This window comes from Rattus norvegicus, chromosome 17, assembly GCF_036323735.1.
Source record: "Rattus norvegicus strain BN/NHsdMcwi chromosome 17, GRCr8, whole genome shotgun sequence".
NCBI classification, from domain to species: Eukaryota; Metazoa; Chordata; class Mammalia; order Rodentia; family Muridae; genus Rattus; species Rattus norvegicus.
This window is the reverse complement of record NC_086035.1, coordinates 26341010-26365611: the sequence shown is the minus strand read 5'-3', so window position 1 is coordinate 26365611 and position 24602 is coordinate 26341010. Positions and strand designations below refer to the sequence as shown.

The 24602-nt window shown below is 43.3% G+C and overlaps 1 protein-coding gene and 1 pseudogene across 1 annotated transcript; both read right to left on the bottom strand.

The window, feature by feature from the left end:
• Nucleotides 1-658: 658 nt before the first annotated feature.
• On the bottom strand, nucleotides 659-11365 carry Eef1e1 (eukaryotic translation elongation factor 1 epsilon 1). The gene is made up of 4 exons (NM_001106106.1): nucleotides 11261-11365; nucleotides 8690-8890; nucleotides 7695-7790; nucleotides 659-1254 (listed from the first exon to the last, which is right to left on the bottom strand). Exons 1-4 carry the CDS (start codon nucleotides 11345-11347, stop codon nucleotides 1114-1116), a joined length of 525 nt encoding a protein of 174 aa, NP_001099576.1. The 5' UTR covers nucleotides 11348-11365; the 3' UTR covers nucleotides 659-1113.
• A 12278-nt stretch (nucleotides 11366-23643) lies between these two features.
• Pole3-ps2 (DNA polymerase epsilon 3, accessory subunit, pseudogene 2) lies at nucleotides 23644-24090 on the bottom strand (annotated as a pseudogene).
• Between the last annotated feature and the right edge of the window lie 512 nt (nucleotides 24091-24602).

Genomic DNA, 24602 nt, shown 5'->3' with positions numbered 1-24602 from the left:
CGAGCTATAATCCCTGTAGTATAATTGCTAACGTATACAACCATTTCACTCATTCTTTGAAACTTTAAACACTTTGATAAAACCAGGACTCATCCCAAGTGCTGAATATTTCCAAATCTCTTGCTCTCTCCCTGAATCATACCACCTAGGATCCCTCCTTTCTCTGCCTCTCCTGGTGCTGGTGACTGAACACAGGAACTAATGCATGCTAGGCAAGCACTCTATCACTGAGTTACACCCTGGCCCTTCATTGTTTTAAGTCCAGGTTTCCTCGTGTCTAGGCTGGCCTTGAATCTGGGGTCCTTCTCACTCAGCCACCCTGACCTTACCATGACCTCACCAAGGCATGTCTGAGTCGCCCTCTCATTTGGAAAGGTGAGCTCTTTAACTGTCAATAATCTCTTGGTATTAAAGCGGTGAGAATTATAGCACGAGCAGAGCTGTGGTTAACAGGGCCCCGCTCCTCTTGACGCTGCAATGGCAGACTCCGTGCTCGCTGGCTTTTGGTTGAGATGAGACGGTGAAGCCTCATTTCTTAGGTCACTGCATCACTCCCAACAAGAGAAAGGAGGCATTGGCGTAAGAGGAACAAACACATTTAATTCCCTAGCAGTGGGGGGCTCAGTAAACACTGACTACAGGAAAGATAACAAAAGGTGATTTTTAAAACCACATTTACTAGTTCACATAAATATTTTGAGAACAAATATATCTATCTTCCCTTTCTGATTGCTCAACATAATTTGTCGTAGGTTCTAGTAAATAAACTACAATAAATACCTAAGAGAAAAATGAATTTTAAAAACATGAAAAAGTGAACAGCCAGATGTGACACCAACAGCAATGTTTTTTTAAAGTTGAGCCATTGATTTGCAACTGTTATTAAAATCAACTTCGCTCATAAAAAGCGAGATTTGTAATTTGATCGTGATTTGCTTGGATAACAGCTGAACTTTTACATTAAAAATTACAAAGCCTCAACTAAGGGACAAGTAAAACACTCAGACTTGAGCTTACACTTTCACAAGGGACAATGACGTCATATCAGTTCACATTAGTACCATGGTCCAGAACACACTTTCCCCTTCACTTCTATCCTGCTGCTGGGGGCTCCTAGTGGGAGTTGGCATAGAGTCTGTTCTTGATGAAGACAACACTAGACAGATGCTGCCTGATGTCTGGGTAATGTTGAATGTGGCAAAACCAGCGAGACACATTGAGATATTTCTCCTTTTCTTGAACTGTCAGGTCAACCTAAGTAGAGATTAAAAACACAACATGTAATATCCACTGTACATGAGCAGAGCTGTCAGCACTAGGAGGTGACTGACAGAAATTAAAAACACCTAATCCCCGTCTTCAAAGCCAACATATTTATACTAAAGTGAAAGCTGCAGACAGTTGTGATAGCAATATATTTGCGTAATATTTTAGTGCGCAGCTCAGAACCAGATGTGCTTTCTAAGAAAATATCAAGCTTTCCACAAATATAAAAATTGACATTAATATACAATTCAAAGGCCCAAAGGGGTTTTCACTTTACTGAAAAAAGAAAGTGAGAGATAGAGTTTTCAAAAAACTAAAATATGATTCATTCTCTGGCTTCTTAGTAAACCTCCAAAATGAAGAGTTTTTGACATCTAACATACTTAACAAGGGGACATTGTTAATAAAAAATGAAAAACTATGTATACAGAGAAAGAGAGAGACAAAGAGAGGAGAAACAGACAATTGCTACTTCTCAAATTCAGAGAGAAACACAGCCCTCAAAGTGACCTGCTTAGTTTTAAGTGCTTACAGTTTAATAGAAGAAAAGGCTCTGCCTAGTGACAGTGACTTAGACAAGTCAGATGACTAAATCCACGACACCCCTCACTGAGGGCACAGCAGAGATTCACAGCACTTAGTGTCTCGGATGCAAAGAGAGGCACCTAGCATTCTCCTGGGATCAGATTCCAAAGAAGGTGGTGACTCAAGATTTTCTCTAAGGCAAAGTTTAGGATTAAGTTGTTCAGTAAAGCGGAAGCCAGGCAGGGAATTAACTGGAAACCGTCATCTCCCGTGTGGGTGGTTTAGACCCTTCACCTGTGGCTAATTAAACATTCGTTGAAAGGGCACTCAGTCTCTATAACACAAAGAAAATAGAAACACAGCCAGCTTGGGACCCACAGGCCCACACCCAAGGAGGTCTGCAAGCTTACTGTCACTTGAGTGAGGGCTGTGGGTAGGTGTGCCTGTAGGCCACACCCGCCAAGTCACAGGACCCAGCAAGTGACGGTCAACTAGCGTGCACTAACTTTCAGAACGAAACACCGACGATAAAGGAGCACACATCGTATTTGTCACTCAGCTGACTTAAGCTGCCCAGTCTCATCGCTCTGTCTGTTACCTGCGCATGTGAACTTCTCGCACTCATCGCTCTGTCTGTTACCTGCGCATGTGAACTTCTCGCACCACAGCCCCGCACCTGGGAAGTAGGTCAGAGAGACCTATCACTTGCCCACACCATCGGGGCAAATTCGTCACATGGAGGTTATATTCCCTAAGTATCACTCCAGAAGACTGAGCAAGAAAGTCTTTTTCGTGTAAGACTCACTTTCATTATACGGGAATTGAGGTTCACACAGTCCTGACTCTTAGGTCTGAAATAAAAGAAGCATCTTACACATTCACACGGAGATGGGGCAGTCACTTGTGGGACTTAGTTTGCACTCAGAAAATACTTGGTAGATTGATTTTTTTTACTCTGTTAATAGATATCACCACAGACCTCGAGAGAAGACTGGGTTTTGTTTGTTCTTTTCGCTGCTGTAGGGTTGGTGTAGACTGAACATGGGGTTGACACGGCAGGAAAGCACTTTGCACCGAGTTGCCTCTAAGCCCCCTAAATGCAAGGTTTTATAAGCGCTTAGGGGTGGGGTGTAGCTCAGTGGCTGCCCTCCTGTCTAGCCAGTCCTGGGTTCCCTTCCCAGATCTGACTGTAAAATCAAAGAACAATGACCTTAGGATTTTAGAACTATTTCATTACAACAACACTCGACAGCGATTTCCCTGGAGTTATTTTTCAGGATGAACTAAAATACAGAGCACCACATTTCCAAACACTAAGGCAGGAATAATCATTTGTCCTCGGCCTGCACACTGAGATTCTGGACCAGGTAAGAAGCAGCATGTCTGTTTCAGATCTCTACTGTGAAGTACTTGCTGACACACAGAACTGGTGTTTGTGGCTAGCAGGCCTATTATTTAAAAGAACAACTGAGGGCATAAACCAAAATAAATATCCTCCAACCTACAGTCTCCAAGGACTACAGTCCAACCTAAGGATAAAATGATTTTTATTCTAATGGCTTCTAAATTTCCTCATGTTTCCCAAAATGATCCAACAGTTTCTGGACAGTAGTCTATTGCACAGTATTCTCAGTTGTCTTAAGCTAATGTCCTCCGACAGGTTAGGCCTGAGTCTAAGAAAATGATGACTGAACATGCATATTACCTATTTATTTATTTAGTGTAAACACTGTGCACATAAAGTTACTATCAACAAACTAAGTCAGAGAAATTTCTCTTTACCAAACTATTTTCAAAAATGATTCTGACGTGATGCTGTCAGAATGGCTGTTTCATTATCACTGGCTTTCCAGCATCCTCTCTGTTATTTTATTTTACCTTTTTTTCCAAGGAGGAAGACAACACTAGTGCTGCTTCCTGCTTCTCATGGTCTAGACACCAGTGTCTGTCTGGTGGTGCCGGCTCGTTCTCCTACTTACTCACTTTTGTTTATGTTGGAACTCAGTACTTAAACTTAAAACCTGAAAGCCAAACAGATAACATTCTGACTTGCTTACTTTCCACTAAGGCGTGTGGGAAACACTCCAGTTCACTCTCTGCTGCCTGGCACTAGTGCTGGCTTCATCCTTCCACTGGCACTAGGCCGTCTAAGAACAGTTGGGATGGCCAGTGACTGGGGCTGTTTCATAGCCATCTCTCTTGCCCTTCTTCTCCTTTTCAAAGACCCCCATGTTCCACTGGTGCTGCAGGCTCAGACCAAATGCATTTCCGCTCAAACAATCTTGCTGGCCGGCCACAGCATTAAAAAGGATTCTAACACTCTCAAGGTCCAGTCTCCCTGGACTCAGTGGAAAGCAGTCATAGTGCTAGTATTGGAATCAACACAAACAGTAATGAGCACTGTAGACCTGATCTCAGAATTTCCCAGCCATAGCTGTAACTCTGGGCTTCCAACAGGAACAAGCTAAGGGTGACTTCATGACTCAAAGGTTCCTGTGCTGATCACACAACAAGGATTTAACAACATCAGAAGGAATGCAGGACTGGTGAGCATTAGTACACTGCTAAAGTGAGCGAAGGTGGAAAAGCTGACAGACACAAGCAGGTGGCTAAGCCAGACCTCACGTCTCTGTACACAAACCTACTACCTGGCAGTCACTTTTCTCATGCCTGTGTCTATTCAGATCCAGTCAACAACAATGTCACTTAACACCATGCTACAACCCTGTCACTTGGAAGGTTTCAGTTTAGGAGGTCTACTCCTTAAGAAGGCTTTTCTGCCTGTGGATACCCTGCCTGTTCTTCAGTTGGGAGAAGATTCGCACTTTGACTTGTACAAACTCAAACCAACAAAGAAATTTAGGAACTATTCTATCCAATGTTGCTTTGAAAATGATAAACATAAGCTAAGGGATGGTGTGCATGCCTTTGATTCCAGCACTTGGGGCAGGAAGCAGGCAGGTCTCTGGGTTCAAGGCCATCCTGTCTGCAGAACAAGTTCTATAGGACAGCCAGGACTACACAGAAAAACAAACAAAAACAAAAACACACCCAAAAAACTATAACAATTTTAATCACAACAGTCACTACATGTATAGAATGCACATACTCCTGAGTAGAAAATGTAAGTAGGTATAAAGGGGTAATGGCTAAGAAAACCCTGACTTTAATACTCAGAACCAGGGGAAACAGTATCCTGAAAGCCACGGTCTTCCAAGCTGCCTGACTCAGTTAAGCAAGTGCAGCCGGAGCCGAGTATTTCGCACTATAGAATTATGACTGTCCTGCCTGCTCCGGCAGAGAATGTTGTACAGGTTCTCTCTGATCTGCATTGAGCCAGCAGAGAGAACACAAACACCTAAGAGTTCCGTACACTTACTGTCACCTTGGGTTTGGATTAGGAGAAATCCTCCTTCTTAATGACAAGAAGCCAGTCCTAGAGCCCTGCAGACAATCACTGGCTTACTGAGAGCCACCTCACATTTCTCCCAGCATCAAGCTTTCAATATTAAGTAACACCAAAATATCCCAGCCGCAGCCTTGTCCAGTCAAGTCAGGCTGCCCAAGCTTAAAGGTGGTGGGTGTGTCTGCCTCCAGGGGATGCTTAGACACCTGAGCAGCAAACCCTCTTTTCCTTGGAAGCTTTTCTCCTCTGAAATGAGGGAAGTTGTGTCATGTCACCATTCTAAGTTCAAAAGGCTAAGGCAGACTAAACCTAGAATGAGATAAAAGAGGCGGCTGTGATGGACGTCTCAGCTCCAAGGAAGCCTTCTTCGCATGTAAACAACACACTCTAACTATACCGAAGAACACAACCAAAACTACAGTACTGCAGCCGCAACAGGAATGCACATGGTACAGGATACTGAATCCTGCTAATCCCAAAGCTTGCACCTGGATAAACCAGGCAGGGACTAAGTAATAAGACGCCCACTTCCCCATTTCTTGGCTTTGTGTAAAGTCCCATGTCCCTGAAGCTCAGGACCGCTCACCCACTACATTTCACTGTACTAGCAGAGCGATGGGAAGTTTTCCTCCACAGCAGGCATGCTGCTGTTTGGTGAGGAATGAATGATATGGCCATTCTATGTTAGAAATACTGACAGCTGATATAGAAATATAGCAGTGACAAATTCTTTAGCTAATTAAGGACAATCGTACTCTGTTCACAAGTGTCATAAGTCTTTTTCCTGTATTACCTGACCCTTTAAGTAATTAAATTATATTCTGAGTAGAAACCAGTACTTGGTTCTATTTCTCTAATTTATTATTTTTATGTAAAACAGTCTATCCAATGAGATTAGTAGTTCCTTGAAAATTAAGGTTTATACTACTTTTATGACTCTCAAATACAGAATAGTGGGCGTGCACAGGAGGCTCTGGACAGTTCTATGTGTAAAATAGGGAGTGCTGTGCTAAGCTGATCAACTAGGCCACTCCATGTTGCATATATTTGGTGTTATAAAAACCTGACTGCATCCTCTTGAGGGAAAAAAAAAAGCCTCCTTTGTCCATATCTCATTATCTAGTTTTGGCTAGCCTTGAACTTGTGGCAAATGTTGTGCCTTCCAAGCTCTGGGACTATAGGTGTATGTCACCACACCCAACTCGAGGAATAACTTAATAAAATCAGGCAAATCCAAACTGGGAAGCATGGCTTAAGGTAACAACTCCACATGTCTGCAGGAGGCTGGCTACCCAGTGCCATGCAGGTGCATGTTACGCTCAGTGGAGGGAAGGGCAGGGGAGGTCTGCGTGTGTTCCGTGCAGATGTGAATTGTTCTAGAATCTCTGCTCTGTGGTTGCCTCAGTTTGGTAATATGGAACCTGCTACGCAGAGGGCAGAATCTAGTGGCACTGCTTCTTACTCTGGGAGCTTATGGCTTATAAAGGGCTTTTCTACACACAAAGCGGAGAATACAGAAAAATGTTACGGGTCTTCTTTCACAGTGGAAGGAGGAGGTGGTGGTGTGAGGAGTGGGCCGAGAGACACTAAGGCATGACACACTGACTGAGCTTAGGACTTGAGCCTCCCACTTAGTTATAAGATACGACTTATAACTTAGCGAACAGTGCTCACCTGGGAATAGTGCAAGGAGCAAGGCGCTGGCACTTGTACATAATAAAGAACCACGAGAAGAAAATACGGAGTGTCTACTTGTAATAAAACTTGGACGACATGTATTTGAAAAATGTAGAGACTAGCCAAGTACTTAAAGGAATGAGAGATGAGAGAGAGAGAGAGAGAGAGAGAGAGAGAGAGAGAGAGAGAGAGAGAAAGAGACCCACAGAGTTTGGGAGATGACCCAGAAAGGACTGGCATGGAAGGGCGATGAGGTAAGAGACTAGAAAATTCCTTTCTTGTAGAGGAATTTTAATTCAGCAAAATGGCTGCTAAAGCAAGGGATCACATCTAAACACCTTCTGGGTTTATGATCTGGCTGAAATGGCACACTTTTAATCCCTCTGGTTAGAATACAAACATGCCTTTAATACACAGTATCCAAAACAATGGTTTGTAGAAGAAAGCAGCCATGTTGAAAGTGACCTCTAACTGAGGTGCAGACAAAATGATGAATCAGAGGAAGACTTGACAGAATGAGTCAGAGACAGGATACACCAACTCTCCAGAGAACAGCACGGGAAAGAGGCTACGTAAGAGAACAGCAGAGGAAGACAGGTGACTTAAGAGGCAGACAGACATACACACACAGAGAAAGAGGGTAGGGGGAACGTGAAACTCTGCAAACAGACTCTGGCAAGTGTTGCCTACAGTGCCTTGTTTTAAAATAACTTCTACTTTTTTATATGCTGAGATATAAGTATGATTAAAGCCCACAACATTATATAAAACTGATTCTAAGTACTGCAGATAAAGAGCCCAACAGCGCCTAAATACTCACTATAAAGCGGTGGAGCCCGTAGTACAGGAGGATGTCCGCCAGGGTAGTGTTATGTCCTGCAAGGTAGACTTTGTCTTCCAGATAGGAGTTGAGATCCTAGAAGGAAAGTGCTTTGATTTAGAAACAGTGACACTGAACCTGCTGTGGTCGGTGACTTCAAACATCTACAGATACTGAGACTTAATTTCATAAACCCAATCTTTAAGTTGGGTGTGGTGGCTCACATAAGTAATCCCAGAATTTGGGACAAGGATAAGGCAGGAAGACTGGGGGTGGGGGAGTGGAGGTGGGGAGATGGGAGGAGACCCTCTTGGAAACAAACAAAAAATTGATAATAACAAAGATTCATTCAAAAATCACAAATAAGATGTCTCTAAGAGAAAAAACCTTCTAAGCGCCATCTTTGGCCATGCCAGAGGGCAATGGTTTTGTTCTTACATTGTATAAACCATGCTGGGGAGATGGCCTGGTAGGTAAGTACCTGCACATAGGCATGAGGATCTGAGGTGAGATCCCAGTATCCACAAAAGAGCTGGGCACAGTGGTGTATGCTTGTAACCCCAGTGCTGAGGATGCAGACTAAGGTGCATTCCCAGAGCTCACTGGCCAACCTCTCTGGCTATCAGTGAGCTCTGGTTTTAGTAAAGAACCAGTCTCAACCGAGCAGTGAAAAAGTAGAGACCCCTGAGGCTGGCCCCTGACCTCCTGCGTGTGTATACACATGCACACGAACTGTGCAAAATAATGCTTTCGTTAAATTTTTCCTAATATAAAAGATCTCAAATTATTTATTGGTTTTTGATATGTACATATACACTATATATATATATATATACATATATATATACACACACACATATAGTATATATGTACAAATATGTATATATTTTAAACGCTTTGGGAAATGGGGAAGAAGGCCACCAAATGAAGATCCCGAGGGAAGGTCTTCTGCTCCCTGGTTCCTGCCGTGCAGCCTACAGAGACAGTGACGATACCTTCAGCAGAGTCTGGGTGTCTTCTTTACTGGAGTGTCCATCTACTCGAGTGATCCTGAACTCTAACCACTGCTGAACTAGTGCCTTTTCTTCTGCAGTGCTCCCCAGCAAGTGCTCCTTGTTGGCCTCCTTGACCAGATGGGTCGCAATGGTGCTCAATCCCATTAGACTGGGGCCATTGTTTGTTTGTAGGACTGGAACCTTAAAAAGGAAAGAAATTCTTAAGGAAACAACTAAAAACAGAGACCATCATGACTGTAAACTGGAAGTAAGCACTAAAATCCCCTTAGGATACTAAATTGTATACGGTGAACGCTAGGACATCAGTAGTCATAGGGTCTATAATTTAACAGCATGCTGGGTGACAGAACTGGCAGTAACACCACAAAAACTGGCCAAATATTACAAAGTAATTCACAACTGCCAAATATACAATGAGGAAAACAAGAAACCACAATACTTTATTATGGGGAGAGAATCCTGGCCTTGCACTGAGCCACATCCCTTACGGTATAAAAATTTACTTCTTAGTTAAGCAAAGTCTGCAGAGGTTTGAGGAGACTCTTTGTAGCTGTGGCCCAGCACCTGGCTTGTACCTTGTAATAACACTCTTAATGCGTCTCTAAAACTACCACAGCAGGGGAGGAGCCAGTCTGAGACACTTGTATCAGCAACCAGATGTTTCCAGCTGGAAGTAATGTTTATCACCTCTTCATGCAGCCACTCACTCAGGTCACTCAAAACAAGGACTGAACTACACAGTGGTCAGGACAGTCAGAGCTAGCGAACCCTGTCTCAAAAACAAAAACAAACCTAGCACCACCAAAACAAAAACCAAACTACCCAACCAAGTATGGGGAGTAAAGAGATGGATGGGAGGTTACAAGCACTAGCTGCTTTTCTAGAGGACCTGGGTTCGATTCTCAGTACCCACACGGCAATTCTCAACCATTTGTTAACTCTGAAATGTTATATAAAGATGTATATAATCTAACACATACAATTCTTAGTGTACAATTCTTAGTGTAGGTTTAATTACTGGAAACATTTTCACAACAATTTTGGGGTTCCATAGTCTTCTAAGTAATCACTTCGGGGTAGGGTGAGAGGGCTCTTACTCTGTAGCCCAGGCTGGCCTAGAACTCTTGCTGATCCACCTTTCTCAGCTTCCCAAGTCCAGATGTGAGCCACTTCTAATGGGTGGGCACATAATTTCCTCCTGTTTTGACATACCATAATTTAATGGATCCCCTCCTACAGCGGGGTCCTTGGACTGCTCCTTGTAGTTATTACTGGTAATTTCGCTGTGCATATCTTAACTGCTAGTGTATTGCTGTTAGCTTTAACTAATGAAACATGGCGATTTCATCTCTGTCCTTTGTCAACAACACTCACAAAACCAGAAATTTTCAACGGGGACTGTAAAATGTTTTAATTAAACAAGACTCTAAAACCCAACTCTGAACTTCAAAGTCCTCACATTTTGGTCTAAAACTGAACTTGGGTTTACCTTGTATTGCACTACTCTGTTCTGGGTGACTTACTGGACCCAAACTTTTGTAACAATTCACCGGTTTTCTACATCTTTTGAAGTCTAATCCCTTGAACACCATCTTCTCACTGAAGCTTAAATCCCACCTCCTCTGTGCTAACTCCTCAATGTATTCCTCCCCTGGTGCTTGTCCTATTAGGCCCTCAATCGATGGTGACTGTCTCTCATGTCTCGAAAGCAAGATTGTTCCTCATGTCTTGGCAATGTTTTCCTGAGCCAAAATGGGATGTAGTGGCTGATGCAAAGGAAACAGGCTGACAGAGAACATCACCTCTGGGAAGGCGGGCCTTTGCAGCCTACTGCAGACAAGTCATTTAACCTTTCCAAGTGTCACATTAAGTTAGTGTGACCCCCACAATACTGCTGCGATTTAGGCATTTAACCTGTACCAAAGCAAAAAAAACATTAAGACCCAAACAAGAACAAGCCACCTAGAATCACCCCCAATGCACACTCAAAGTGGGTTTCCCACTACCATTCTTATTCTTCCTCTAGTACAGTCTTTCTTTCTACAGCAAATGATGCGTTATAAAACGACTCATTCTACACTCTAAGAAATCAGGAATCCACAGCCCTATACCCGGAAACTTCCTCAATTCTCTACACAATGCATAACCAAGCCGGTGTGTCGCCAGAATGAGCAGGGCCCTATTCCGTGTTCCCTCAGCCAGGCGGCATCCAGGAATCTGTACTGTCTGCCCTGGCCAGCCGCCGGAAGGCGAGACCCCGGCCCGCATACCAGCCCCACTCCGGCGACGGCTCGCAAGGTTGTCGCTGAATGAAAAGGATCAGGCACGGCTTACAGCCGCTTACAGGGATCTGAACCCACGTCTCTGCCCACGCCCCCACAAACTGGCTTTCTGCTCCCAGAGGGGATGGTGACATTTGCCTGGAAGTTCCAGCCACGCGGCCTGCCCCACACGCACGTGGAGAGTAGAGTCCACTCTTGTATCTCGGCCGGGTCGCGTAGGCTCCAAGTCACCTCGCCGCCCGGCCGCTTTCCTACCACTGCGCCTCACCTGTCGTTCGCCCTGAGCGCTGTACTTATTCCCCGGCTTCAGTCCCAGACTCTTCTCCAGAAGCCTCAGCTCGGCGGCTGCCGCCATCTTCTGGCCCAGCTCCTAGGGGGGCGGAGCCTGAACTGCTAGGACATTGATTGAGCAGGAAGTCCAGCCCGCAGATCTCTTCCACGATTGGCTGGACGAACGGAAAGTGCGCGTGCGTAAAGGGGCGGAGTCATCGCTTGGTAGAGGCGGGTTCTTAATAAAAGGCGGGGCCTAACAATGTTCTGAGACCTGTACATTGCTCACAGTAGGCCCTCGAAAGCACCGAGCGCAGTTTCACAGAAGAATGTAGAATTTTAAAGACTGAATCATTGCAATGCTCAAAAAACTATTGTAGAACAGAAGAAAAAAAATTACATTTTTAAAATATAAAGCATTGATTCCCAAACCCACCAAATAGTTCTCCAAATAAGAAAAGTATAGAACAATCTTAGTTTAAAATATGGATAAGGACCAGCGACCTAGCAAGAGAACTTGAGATCTATGGTGGTTTGAGTGAAAACGCGTCCCCATAAGCTCACGGGGAGTGTCACTATTAGGAAGTGTGACCTTGTTGGAGTAGGTGTGGCCTTATTGGTGAAAATGTGTTAATGGGGGTGGGCTTTGAAGTTTCAGATACTCAAACCAGGCCCAGTAGCACTCTTTCTTCTTGTTGTCTACTGATTCAGATATAAAACTCTTGGCTCCTTCAGCCTGCAGCCTGTCTGCCTGCGGCCACGAATCTCACTATAATGAAAATTGACTAAACTTTCGAACCTGTAAGGCAGCTCTAACTAAATGTTTTCCTTTATAAGAGTTAGTAGTAACTCATGGTGTCTTTTTACAGCAATAAAAACACTAACTAAGACAAATTCAATTCTTATGAGGTGGTTTGAATAAGATAGACCCCCCTCCCCCATAGGCAAATAGAACAGTGACCAAGACAGAGGTTGATACCAAGGATCAAGGAATTGCTGTGACTGGCTTGATTCTGCTGTTTGTTGGGGGAATGTGGAAGACTTTGGGACATGGATGAGAAAAGTGGAACTTAATGGGGCCTTCCTAGAAGGAGCATGCAAAACGGTGCTGAGGGTGATTTGAACTGTGGGGGCCCAGCTCAGGACATTTCAGAGGGGAATAAGTGAGTGGCCAAGAAACCATTCTTAAGATATGCTGGCAAAGAATGTAGCTCCTTTGTGCCCTCATCCTAAAAACATCTGCCTGGAGCTAAATTGAAGACGTTGGATTAATACTGTTGGCAGAGGAGATTTCAAGATGGTCCAGGATTGACTTTGTCACGGTTGTTACAGGTCATATTTATGCAGATTTATAATGAAAAGGAGCAAGCTACACAAGGGAAAAATACAAAAGATAGGGTTTGAGGAGAAAGGGAGCACCAGGATGTTGGAGCCAAGTCTGGTGCTCAAAGAGATACAAAGTTAAAAAAGAAGCAGGAGGCTAAATGGAGCAAAGGGAGTAGTGGCCTCACGGCAAGACCCTCAGGCAGCTAAGGTTATGACTTGTGAAAGAAGTTAAAGGAAAGCTTAAACAGTGATGGAAATCATAAACAACGATGACGATGATGACAATGATGACAACAATGATGACGATGATGAGGACGACGACGACAACAACAACAGAAACAAAGCTGATGCACACGTGTTTGAGTGAGGAGGATGAGCTCCAGCCTAGCAAGCAGCAGAACCCGGCAGCTCCACTGTGTGGCGATCCACTGGCTTTAGAGTCTGGATATGAGAAAGGGGTTGTGGACTCTTCCTCCTTGGTTAAGGAAAGCTGCTGAGGCCTGACATGTGTCAGGGAAGACGTGTGGAGGTCCAGAGAAGTCATTGTGTGAAGCTCTGAAGATGAAGTCTGAATTGTGTAGACGGCAGGGTATTAGAGATGTCAAAGTCCTTGGATACCTGGCAAGGAAAGTTGCAGATGGTGGGGAAATGACCCAAGAGAGAGAAATATACTGCAGTCAACAACGTCTGGAAGATTTGAGATACGCGGTGCGCTCTGACACTGAACATTGTGCTTGTTTGAATGAAAATTGCCATATAGGTTCCTAGGGACTGGCACTATTGGGAGGTGTGCCCTGTTGGAGTAGGTGTGGCACTGCTGGAAGAAGTGTGCCACTGCGGGGGTGGGTTTTGAGGTCTCAGATGCTCAAGCCAGGCCCAGTGTGACAGTCTCTTCCTGCTGCCTGTGGATCCAGATGTAGAACTCTCAGCTCCTCTCCAGCACCATGTCTGCCTGCATGCTGCCATGATCCCCTTCATGATGATAACGGACTCAACTGCCAAACTATAAGCCAGCCCCAGTTAGATGTTTTTCTTTATAAGAGTTGCCATGTCCATGATGTCTCTGCACAGCCATAGAAGCCCTAATTAAGACAGAGGGGAAGATGCGGAATGTGGTGACCTGCTGGGTTTTGGTCTTGCTTTGTCACAGGATTTCTTCACTGTGGTCCCTTTCCTTCTCTTTTGGAATGGTAATATACATTCTGTACCATTGTATGTTGGAAGTACACAAACTGCCTTTTGATTTTACAGGGGATTGTAGTTTAGAGATTACCACAGAAACTTTGAACTTTGGAATTATAAAGTGTTGAGACTGGTAGACTGTGGCAATGTTTGAAATTGGACTTTGCATTATATTATGGCTATAAACCTGTAGAGGGCAGGGAGTGGAACGTGGTAGTTTGAATAAGAGTGGGCCCATAGGCTCACAGATTTAGAACTTAGTCTTCAGGGAGTGAACTAGCTTTCAAGGACTTAAAGGATTATAAGGGCCTTGTCTTAGTTAGGGTTTCCATTTTTGTAAAGAGACACTGCCACCAAGGCAAAGCTTACAAAGATGACATTTAATTGGGGCTGGCTTACAGTTTCAAAGGTTCAGTCTATTATCATCACTTCAGGAAGCATAGCTGTGTCCAGGCAGGCATGGTGCTGGAGAATGAATGGAGATTTCCCATCCAAGGGCAACCGGGAGAGACTGGCAGAGCACTGGACAGAGCTCGAGCACGAGGAGCCCTCAAAGTCCACCTCCACAGTGACACATTTCCTCCAACAAAGCCACATCTATTCTAACAAGGGCACACCTTCTAAGAGAGTTACTCCCTGTGGGCCAAGCATTCAAACACTTGAGTTTATGGGACCAAACCTATTCAAACCACTACAGGCCTTGTTGGAGAAAGTGTGTCACAGGGAGTGGACTTTGAGGTTTTAAAAACCTATGCCAAGGGGTTGGGGATTTAGCTCAGCGGTAGAGCACTTGCCTAGCAAGTGCAAGGCTCTGGGTTTGGTCCCCAGCTCCGAAAAAAAGAAAAAAGAACAAAAAAAGCCAAATTCAGACTCTCTCTCTCCCTCCCCCCACCCCTCTCTGTCTCTGTCTCTGTCTCTGGATCAGGATGTAGTTCTCAGCTATTGCTCCTGTGTCTGCCATGCTTTCTGCCATGACAATAATGGACTAAACTTCTGAAACTGTAAGCAACCCCCCAGTCTATCTTAAGAATTGCCTTGGGCTTGGTGTCTTTTCACAGCAATGGAACAGTGAGTAGCTAAGACAGCCAGGAACTCATAGTGGAAGGAGACAATGGCTTTACAAGTTGTCCTCTGACCTCCAGATATGTACTAGCTTTGAGTGTACTTGAACACACACACACACACACACACACACACACACACACACACACACAAAACTTAGAAATTAAAAATGTGGATAAAATCATAAATGAATATTAACAAAGAGAATCAAACAACATTTAAACACATAACCCATCACAACTAGGTAGACTGTAGTCCAAGTGTTCAAGGGAATTCATCACTATAAATCGAACATAATTCGTCCTATAAATAGAAAAAGAAAATACAATCATTTCTATAGATGCAGAAAAGCCACTCAATATTATTTTAAGACTCACTCATGTTTTTTAAGCATCAGTTAAAAAGCAAGCATAGGGCTTTAGATGGCCCAAAAGGGAAGGCCTCTTGTTTCCAAGGCTGATGCTCTGACTTTGATACCTGGAACTCACATTGAGGAAGAAGAGAGACGATACCCGTAGGATGTCTTCTGGCCTTTTCACAGACAATGTGGCATACTTCCCCCACCCCAGCTGTAACACACATACACACAGAAAAGAAAAAAAATGCAAATTTAAAACCTACAAAGTAGAGATAGTCTTTTTTTTATTTAATTAAACAATCTTTGAAGCACCCTTGTTAAAGTAAGTCCTCTGACCTCCTATTTTGTCACATTATGTTACAACCAAGGTAGATAAGCACTAGAAACATGTTTTGAAACAAGAAGGCAAACTGTGTCCTTTAATAAATTGTGCAGTTTTACATTTATAAGAATTCAATCAAGGAAGAAATTTGTAAATCAATAGTAAGAAAGTAAGGAGAGAAGACACTACCTAGATTAAATGTAAAGTCTCAAAAATCATGCTTCAATTTCACCTCTGTTAACGGGTTATGTGACTAATGATATAAATGCATAGAGCTCCATAATGTAGTTAAATAACAGGACAGTGATATATAGATATCAACCTTCGTTAAGTTACATGGGTCTTGTCTTTGTTCTTGTATGTGTTCTCAGGGGCAAACCCAGGACCTCATGTATACAAGGCATGTGCTCTACCACTGAGCTATATCCCAAGTCCTGAAACGGAAGTTTTAAAGATTTATTTATTTATTCTGTGTATATTAGTTCTGTAGCTGTCTCAGACACACCAGTAGAGGGCATCAGATCCCATTACAAATGGTTGTGAGCCACCGTGTGGTTGCTGGGAATTAAACTCAGGCCCTCTGGAAGAGCAGTCAGTGAGTGCTCTTAACCTTTGAGCCATCTCTCCAGCTCAAAATGGAAGTTTTAGACATAAGCATTTTTTACATACTTATTTATTTAATGTGTGTGGACAATCCTGTGCCACACTATGGGTGTGGAGGCCAGAGGACAATTTGAAGAGTCTAGTATCTTTTTCTATCACGTGGGTTCTGGGGATCAAACTCAGGTTATCAGATTTCATGGTAAGTGCTGTTATCTGCCAGCCTGAAATGGACTTAAAATTTTATTTTTATTTGTAATTTGTGTGTGTGTGTGTGTGTGTGTGTGTGTGTGTGTGTGCACATGCGCCTGTTTGTGTGTGTATAGGTGTATGGGAGGCCAAAGACTGAGATCCTCTTGGACCTGGAGCTATGGCAGTTGTAAGCTGCTTGACAAGGATGCTGGGAGTTGAACTTGTGTCCTCTGAGAGAACAATACTTAATCACTTAGTCCTCTCTCCCACCACCTCAGATGGACTTTTACAAAGCAGTGTTCCCTACCTTTCACACTGGTCAACTCCAAGTGTATTAGAAACTCACCTGTAGGAAAACAAAAACAAAAACAAAAACAAAAGCTCATAAGCAGGCAGAACCATGAGGGAGTTTGACTATAACATGGGGGAAATTCTAAACCATGAACTCAAATCCAAGCACAATACTGAAGATGGCTGTTATAGTTGACTGGAAGAAAATACAGGTTGGGCTGGGCTGGACTGGGGACATTGGCTCAATGAATGAAATGCTTGGAGCATAAGCTTGAAGACCAGTGTGTGGATCTCCAGAACCCACAGAAATCAACATTAATTCTAACCCACCTATTTCCAGATGGGAGACAGAGAAAGAGTCCTTGGAAGCATGGAGGCCAGCTAGCCTGGTGTCAGCAGCAGGGCTCCTGCCTGGAGCAGTGACTGATACTCAAACTGGCCTTTAACCCCACATGTGCCAACTGGTATGCACATGTACATGCACATACGCTCACATGTACACCGTACACACATACATCGTGCCATGCATACTCAGATGAAAAAAAAAATAAGGATGTTTGGAGTAGTCATAAAGTGTCATCCTTAAGGTAAGAGGGTGAGGTGAAAAACTTGGTACCATTTGTAACCTATAATATTATAAAAGTCTGGTCTCTGTAAGGTATGAATGGATGCTTTAAAAAGAAAAAGATTAGACCAAACCTGTAGAAAATGAGTAGAAATATGAATAGCAATTTTTCAAAAAAGGTATAGTTAGAGCTGTAGAGTATAGGTGGTCAAGTGATTAATTGCAGAGTTACCAAATACAGGCACAAGCAGCTCTTTCTCACCGAGTAGGTGGCTAAGCCGTCTAACAGTGCAAGCATGCTCAGGTAGGCTGCTCTGAGGACACAGTTACTCTCAGGCACTTCTGGTGGAAACAAAAACATGTCGTGCCTGTGAGGGGAACTGGGTCTTACAATGTCTAGCACTCAAACGTTCTTAAATAAAAGCCACCTTGGCATTCTGACTTCTGAATATGAATTTCTGAACAGGAATATGTCCTTCTGAATGTCTGAACGGGAACCAGGAACATCCCAGTATAGTAGCTAACAATGGCCTTCGGGCTATGTCAGTGGAAAAAGCAAGGCATCGTTTACGGTGTACTCTCTAGCCGATAAAGTTTGGTGTGCTGCTGCAAATGTAAGCATCATTTTGGTTTTCCTTCAAAGCCAAATCATGTACCAAAGCCTTTATAAAGTGTGGAGGGAGGAGAAATGGAACCAGGCTGAGAGGCTGTACCCTTTCTTTTACATTTGTCTGTGGAAGGAGTTTATTTTTTATGCCATTATAAATTTATCAAACTGAAGACAGAATCTTCTGAAAAGCCAAACAAGATGCATTGCACGCCAAATTATGAGATGACTGTGGAGTGTGAAAGTCTTTTCAAACAAGATTTTATTTTTAGTTATGTGGACATATGTGTCTGTGGGTGTGTGCACGTGTGTGCAGTGCCCAGAGGTCAGAAGAAGGGGTCAGATGTCTGGGAACTGGAGTTACAGGGTACTTATGATTGTTGGGAATCAAACAATCTAGAAGGGCAGTGTGAGCTCTTAGTCACTGACCCACCTCTCCATCTCTAAGCGTGGTGCTCTTTTAGTGACGCAGTAGTTATGATCATCAGTTCATTCTTAATTATATATATTTGAGAGAAACGAATTCAATGGAAGGTGCTTCTATCTTTTTTTGGTGGTATTGTTTCTCCAGCTTCTTGACAGTGTTAGAGAAGCTGGTGTTATTCTGCCTGGGTTGAGCATCTACTGTGGGATAAAACAAAGGAACAGTTATAGAGTGCTACTGGAGGTTGGGGCTTTTGCATTGCAGGCATCAGATAGGTTCATCCAGATGAGCTTAGGATGCTTTTGTCTTAAGAAAAGTTTGAAGCATTTCCTGGCTTGCTGTGTGTATTCAAAACAAACACACCTTAGCAGCAAAGAACATGCCCAATCCCCCAGACTCTACCTTCGAATGACATTTCCCACAGGAAGTTATGGGGGCTCTTTGGAGACTCGATACTTTTTCCTAGATGTTGGCAGGAAATGCATGGGATGAGGAAGACATATGGTCCTTCCCTCTGACTTCTGCCTGTGATCCACGAGCATGAATACACTCTCTATAGGCATAAGTGTGCATACCCCCTCCCAACGCAGATCGGTGTAATGTGTGTGCGATGACTAATTTTGGTTATCAAATTGGTTGGATCTGTGTCTGTGAGACTTGGATTAATTCAAGTGTCTGTGAGAGTACTTTATGGAAAGATCACTTCGGGGAAAGATTCTACGGAACGGGCTATGTTCTCTTTAGGTAGCCTGTATGCTTTAAAGGAGAAAAGAGTGCTGCTTTGCCTGTTCGCGCTCGCCCCCTGCTGGTAGGAGTTGTGAATGGACCTCAGGATTAAGGCTTGGTGATAGGCTCGTTGGTGTAGTGAGCTATCTCTCTGGCTCAGTATGTAACATTCTGCTAGCTGTGTTCCTCGGAGATCCTTGACTAATACAATGAGCTTCTGAACATGCACTGTCTATTGCCTGTGCAGTAATCTTGCTGACTGAATCTTAATTTGACCAGTACTTTAACATTTTAAATTTTATTTTCATATTTTAATTGAAAAATTCTCATACGATATATTTTGATTGTTTTATCCCCTCTCCCTATACCTCTCAGATTCTTTCCTCATCCCTACCCATCTAGTTTTATATACTTTCTGTCTTATAAAACAAAACAAAGACAAACATAACAAAAACCCCATAAAATGAAAATCAAACGAACAATCAAAAATTTCAATAAGATGCATACAAAAAAAGCCAAACAAAGCAAAATTAACCCAAAAGTACACACTCCCCCTCAAACCTTCCCAAAAAGCAAACAAACAGAAGAATCCATAGAGTTCATTTTGTGTTGGCCACCTACTCCTGGCCATGGGGCCTGCTTTACAGTGTGATTGATACACCCAGTGACAGTCCATTGGAGGAAGCTGACTCTTGTTTTGCCAGCTAGTATCAGCTGCAGATGGCTTCTTGGTTGGGGGTGAGGGGGGATCTGGGTCCACTTCCCTCACTCAGTGCTGGATCTGCTCTGGCTTGAATATATCAGGTCTTGTGCATGCTGTCACAGTGACTGTGAGGTCATATGTGCCTCTGTCCTGTTGTGACTGGAAGACACTGTTTGCTTAGGATCACCACCATGCCTGGCTCTTATGGTCTTTCCTCTATGCCTTTGCAGCATAGAACCCTGGGCCTTGAGGGGAGGGGCCTGATAAAGACATCCCATTTAGGATAGGGTGTTCCAAAGTCTCTTGCTCTGTACCTCAGGGCTGACCAGGCCTTTTGATGATGTAACAGATTTGAAATGAAAGGAGGAATATATTAAGTGAGTCTGTGGAGATGCAAACAGCAAATTCCAACTTTTGCAAAACAACCAGACAATCTGATCGTTTTGCCTCATCAATTCAAAGGGAAAACCAAAACAGTAGGAAAACGTGCTATATATTTACAGGCGTAGGGGTCTCACCTAATAGCAGTGTGTGGACCTGTGGTGAAAATGGCCCCATAGGCTCATAGAGAGTGGCATTGTTGGGAGGTAGCCTTGTTGGAGTAGGTGTGGTGTCGTTGAATGAAGCATGTCACTAAGCGGTGGGCTTGTGACTTGAGTTCTCAGAAGCTCAAGCAAGGCCCAGTGTCTCTGTCCCTTTCTGCTGCCTGTGAATCTGCATATAGAGTGACCGACTCCTCCAGCACGGTGCCTGCTTGAATGCTGCCATGTTTCCCACCATGATGATAGTGGACTGCACCTCTGAAATGCAAGCCAGCCCCAGTTAAATGTTTGCCTTTATACGAGTTGCCATGGTCATGGTGTCTCTTCACAACAGTAGAAACCCTAACACAGGAACTTTTCGCTTGGTTTTGATTTATTTTCAATCTCCGTGCTCATAAACCAGTTAATTTTTATAAAAAGGTTGGTAGCCATGCATAATAGTTGACCCATCATGACAGCAGTGTGCTTGAGACAATAAAAAAGGTGTGTGTGTGTGTGTGTGTGTGTGTGTGTGTGTGTGTGTGTGTGTGTAGATCTAAATTACAGTCCCATAATTTGGAATGCTGATTATATTTCATTTTCTATAAATAACATTAAATTACTTGCTCAGTCTCCCCTAGATAATACATCTGTACATAAGGTACCTGGATGTTTGACAAGCTGTAGATACCATGCCATACTGGAGAGTTGACCTTATTCTATGTAGTCAGGGGTTAGGCTCGAACATTAAGAAAATAAAACCAGCTAGGCAATTTTACCATACAGCCAGACTTGAGACCCACTGCAAAACGTCTAGAACTTTCATCTAGTTTTCTGGTTCAAGTCCACAGAGCCCTGGCTTCTTGTACTTTCTTTCTCAGTTATATTGAAGAATTGATGTATGCTCTTTCTCACTCAGTATTAAGCATGGGAAAGAGAGGGAGCTTATATTTTATTTAAAAGAATCAATAAGGGTATTTTTAGCTGCTCTGACTATTTGATTTGGGGCTATCGGGATGGGTTTCCTCATAAGAAAGATCATTTGAGGGACTGATTTTGCCACATGGAACACTGTTCTAATGCACTGTTGTCATGGTCAAGTTTGAAATCTGCGATACCTTAGGATACAAAGGAAAACGTCAGATGAAATTAATTCGGCAGGAGGAGCATGAGCTCGATGGTTTGCTCTTTGGAGCTGACATGACAGCTCTCTGCGTGTCATCCCAGTGTCTGTTAAAATGAGCTCTGTGTGCCAGAAACGGCTCCGTTCCCACTTTGGACTGCTCTTAGCGATGCCACCATCTGACCAAGGCTGTATCTTATGCTTCTTTTTCTGCCTCAGACTGTGCTGGGCTTTAAAGTTAGGGCTTAAGTGACATCAGATATGTGGCTGATAGAAGAAAGGTGATGCAGATGCCATGCACACTGCTATTCCTGTCACGCACACCTGCCATGCCCGATCATGTCTTGCCTCAGCCCCATTTGTTTGTATGGAGTCACCTTTATGCGTCAAGTACTGTTCTAGGATCTGGGGAGACAAGCTTAGGTGTCTTGAGGGAAGCTAGATTTGTATCTGTGTCCATATTGCTTTTGGGTCACTGTTAACCTTTATAGCTTAGATCTAGAATATTCCTTAAATGCCGGTGGGTTTAAAGGATTAATCCTCAGCTTGGTGCTGTTGGGAAGTTGTAGACCCTTTAAGAGTTGGGGCCTATAGGTCTTAGGTCATTCGAAATTTGAGGTAATGCCCTTAAACATTGTAGGGACTTTTCCACTCAGTTTATGCATCTCAGACAGGTCTCCCTATGTAGCCCAGGCTGGCCTTAAATTTGTAGTCTTCTTGCAGCAGCCTCTTGAGAGCTGGTATATGGATGTGTTCCACCATGATCTGTCTGTCTGTCTGTCTGTCTGTCTGTCTGTCTATCTATCTATCTATCTATCTATCTATCTAATCTATCAATGTATCTATCTATGCATCTATGTATCTATCTATCTACCATCTGTCTTCTATCTATCTATCTATCTATCTATCTATCTATCTATCTAATCTATCAATATATTTATCTATGTATCTATGTATCTATCTATGTAACTATGTATCTATCTAATCTATCAATGTATCTATGTATCTATATGCATCTATGTATCTATGTATCTATCTATCTTATCTATCAATGTATCTATGCATCTATGTATCTATATGCATCTATGTATCTATGTATCTATCTATCTTATCTATCAATGTATCTATGCATCTATGTATCTATGTATCTATCTATCTAATCTGTCAATGTATCTATCTTTCATCTATCTATTCTTCCTCTATCTTTCTATCATCTTTCTCTGCTATAAGGTGGCCAGGCCTCTTCTACCATGCAGTCCCAACTTAATGTGCTGCCTTACCACAGACCAAAAGCAACAGGGCCAATAAACCACATCTTGGAATCCCCAAAACTGGGAACTCCAATTAACCTCCTCTCCTTACCAATTGGTTATTTTCTGATTCTGCTGACTCAGCTATCATGGGAGTTTGTTAAGGTGACAGAATGCTAATGAGCACACTCCTTTTATACCTATCTTTATAGCCATCTCTCTGTCATTTGCTGTTTATGCCTTGGCACACCCCATCATCACAGGATATGTGAAATTCTTTGGTTTCTCAGGGTCCCAGTAGCCACCATGCTCCCTGCCATCCCCCCTCCACCCAGAAATCTCAAGCCACCAATCTACTATTCTATTTCTTATGCAGAAAAACATGTCCCATTGGACTTTAGAATTCAGTTGGGAGACCTTAACCTGATGACTTAACTCACTTATAACATTACTTCTTTTGATTTTATTTCTTGATTGGCATGTTCTGTCTCAGTCCTGCTTCTCTTTTCCAAGCTTCTGAAAGCTTTAGATGCTCTCAGGCCTCTGGGACCCTGTGTCTATAGTTTTCTGCACCAGGATCAGTTTCCTCCATTCCTCCCTCAGAGCCAAGTTTCTATGTTGCCATGGAAGCCTTTGGCAATGCTCGCACACAAAACATTCTCATCCCTTCTAGACTGAATGCTTGGGATTGAACCCATGGTAAAAATGATGATTCAAAACCAACCCACCTTGTTTTCCCCAAATCCATTTCGGACACCTTCTTATGCCTCTGGTCCATAAACTTCTAAGGACACACAGGGCCTCCTGTTTGACGTTCAGCCATCAGCACCTGGTCATGATTTGGAGCAGAGTGGGCAACAAATGAGTACATTTGTTTAACGAAATAGACATTCGAAGACCCAGGACGATGATAAGTGGATAAAGAGGTGAACAGTGCAGATGTTATTACACTGTGGGTGTTTTCGTTTTGCTTGTTTGTTTGCTTGTTTTGGTTTTGACCTTTCCTGTTTCTGGTCAGGGACTGGTGCCAAAGACAGCTCTGCCTTGCAGGGAGAGGCTTCACCTAAACACACTTCAGGATCTCAGGGTGGTCCACTCCACCGTGCCACAGTATACACATTCTCCCCATTCAGTTGTCTGCCTCCTCCTCTTCTTTCTGTTCTTCCTTGTTCACTCTTTCTTCACCTTCATCCTCCTTCTCCTCCTCCCTGCTTTTGTCCTGTTCTTTGGAATCTGCCTTTTTGTCTTTGTCATTTTGTTGTTGTTGTCACTGGTGCTCCAAAGCATCCTTTTTGCCTTTCTGCTCCTGCCTGCATGTTTTTAGAGCTTCTTTCAATGGTGTTAGGAACTCCATCTTTCCTATGGCACACAGCACAGCACTGGCACGGAGAGTCTTGCACTTTCCTTTCATTGAGAAGTTTTTCCACCAAGGATGTGGCATAAGGAACACAATGGCAGTGCAGGAGACGGCGCCTGGGGCCTCCTCGGAGATGTTGATGCCATCCAGGAGAGCCTCCTTGGTGATCCTGGTACTCACAGCATCGGGCAGATTTAGGTCTTCACGCGTTTCTGCCATTGCTTCCTCTAGGGCCCCAGCCTCCCCTGTCTCAGGTCTCCTTCTTAGGCAGTTCCCAAGCCTTGTCTTTGAGGAAACATCATAAACCAAAAAGTACAGCATCTTTCTCTGGAGAGTAGAACATTGCAAATAAAAGTGTCTCAGGAAACTACAAGCCAGGAGTTGGAGACCAGTTTACCAAAAGATTCCTTCCACCAATCCCCAAATTAGTCATGCATGGATCACCCAAACCACATTTGAACTCAGGGATGGCCATGCATCCTCTTATCTCAATCGTCATGCATGGTCCACCTCCCCATCCTCCTCTTCCTTTTCCCCATCATTCTCTTCGGATTACCAAACATTCATTGATCATTGCTTCCTATTGAATTCTGTTCTAAACTTTTTACCATTATCAATACATCAATTCTCAGAACAGCCTTTGAAGCAAATTCTATCTATCTATCTATCTATCTATCTATCTATCTATCTATCTATCTATCTATCTATCTATCTATCTATGAGAAAGAGGG

What these genes read in the sequence shown, in the direction of transcription:
- Eef1e1 (NM_001106106.1), bottom strand. Translation starts at nt 11,347, where the DNA reads ATGGCGGCAGCCGCCGAGCTGAGGCTTCTGGAGAAGAGTCTGGGACTG. An exon ending in GCGCTCAGGGCGAACGACAG is followed by an intron (nt 8,891 to 11,260) that starts GTGAGGCGCAGT and finishes TTCCTTTTTAAG; the next exon opens with GTTCCAGTCCTACAAACAAA. An exon ending in ACGGGCTCCACCGCTTTATA is followed by an intron (nt 1,255 to 7,694) that starts GTGAGTATTTAG and finishes ATCTCTACTTAG; the next exon opens with GTTGACCTGACAGTTCAAGA.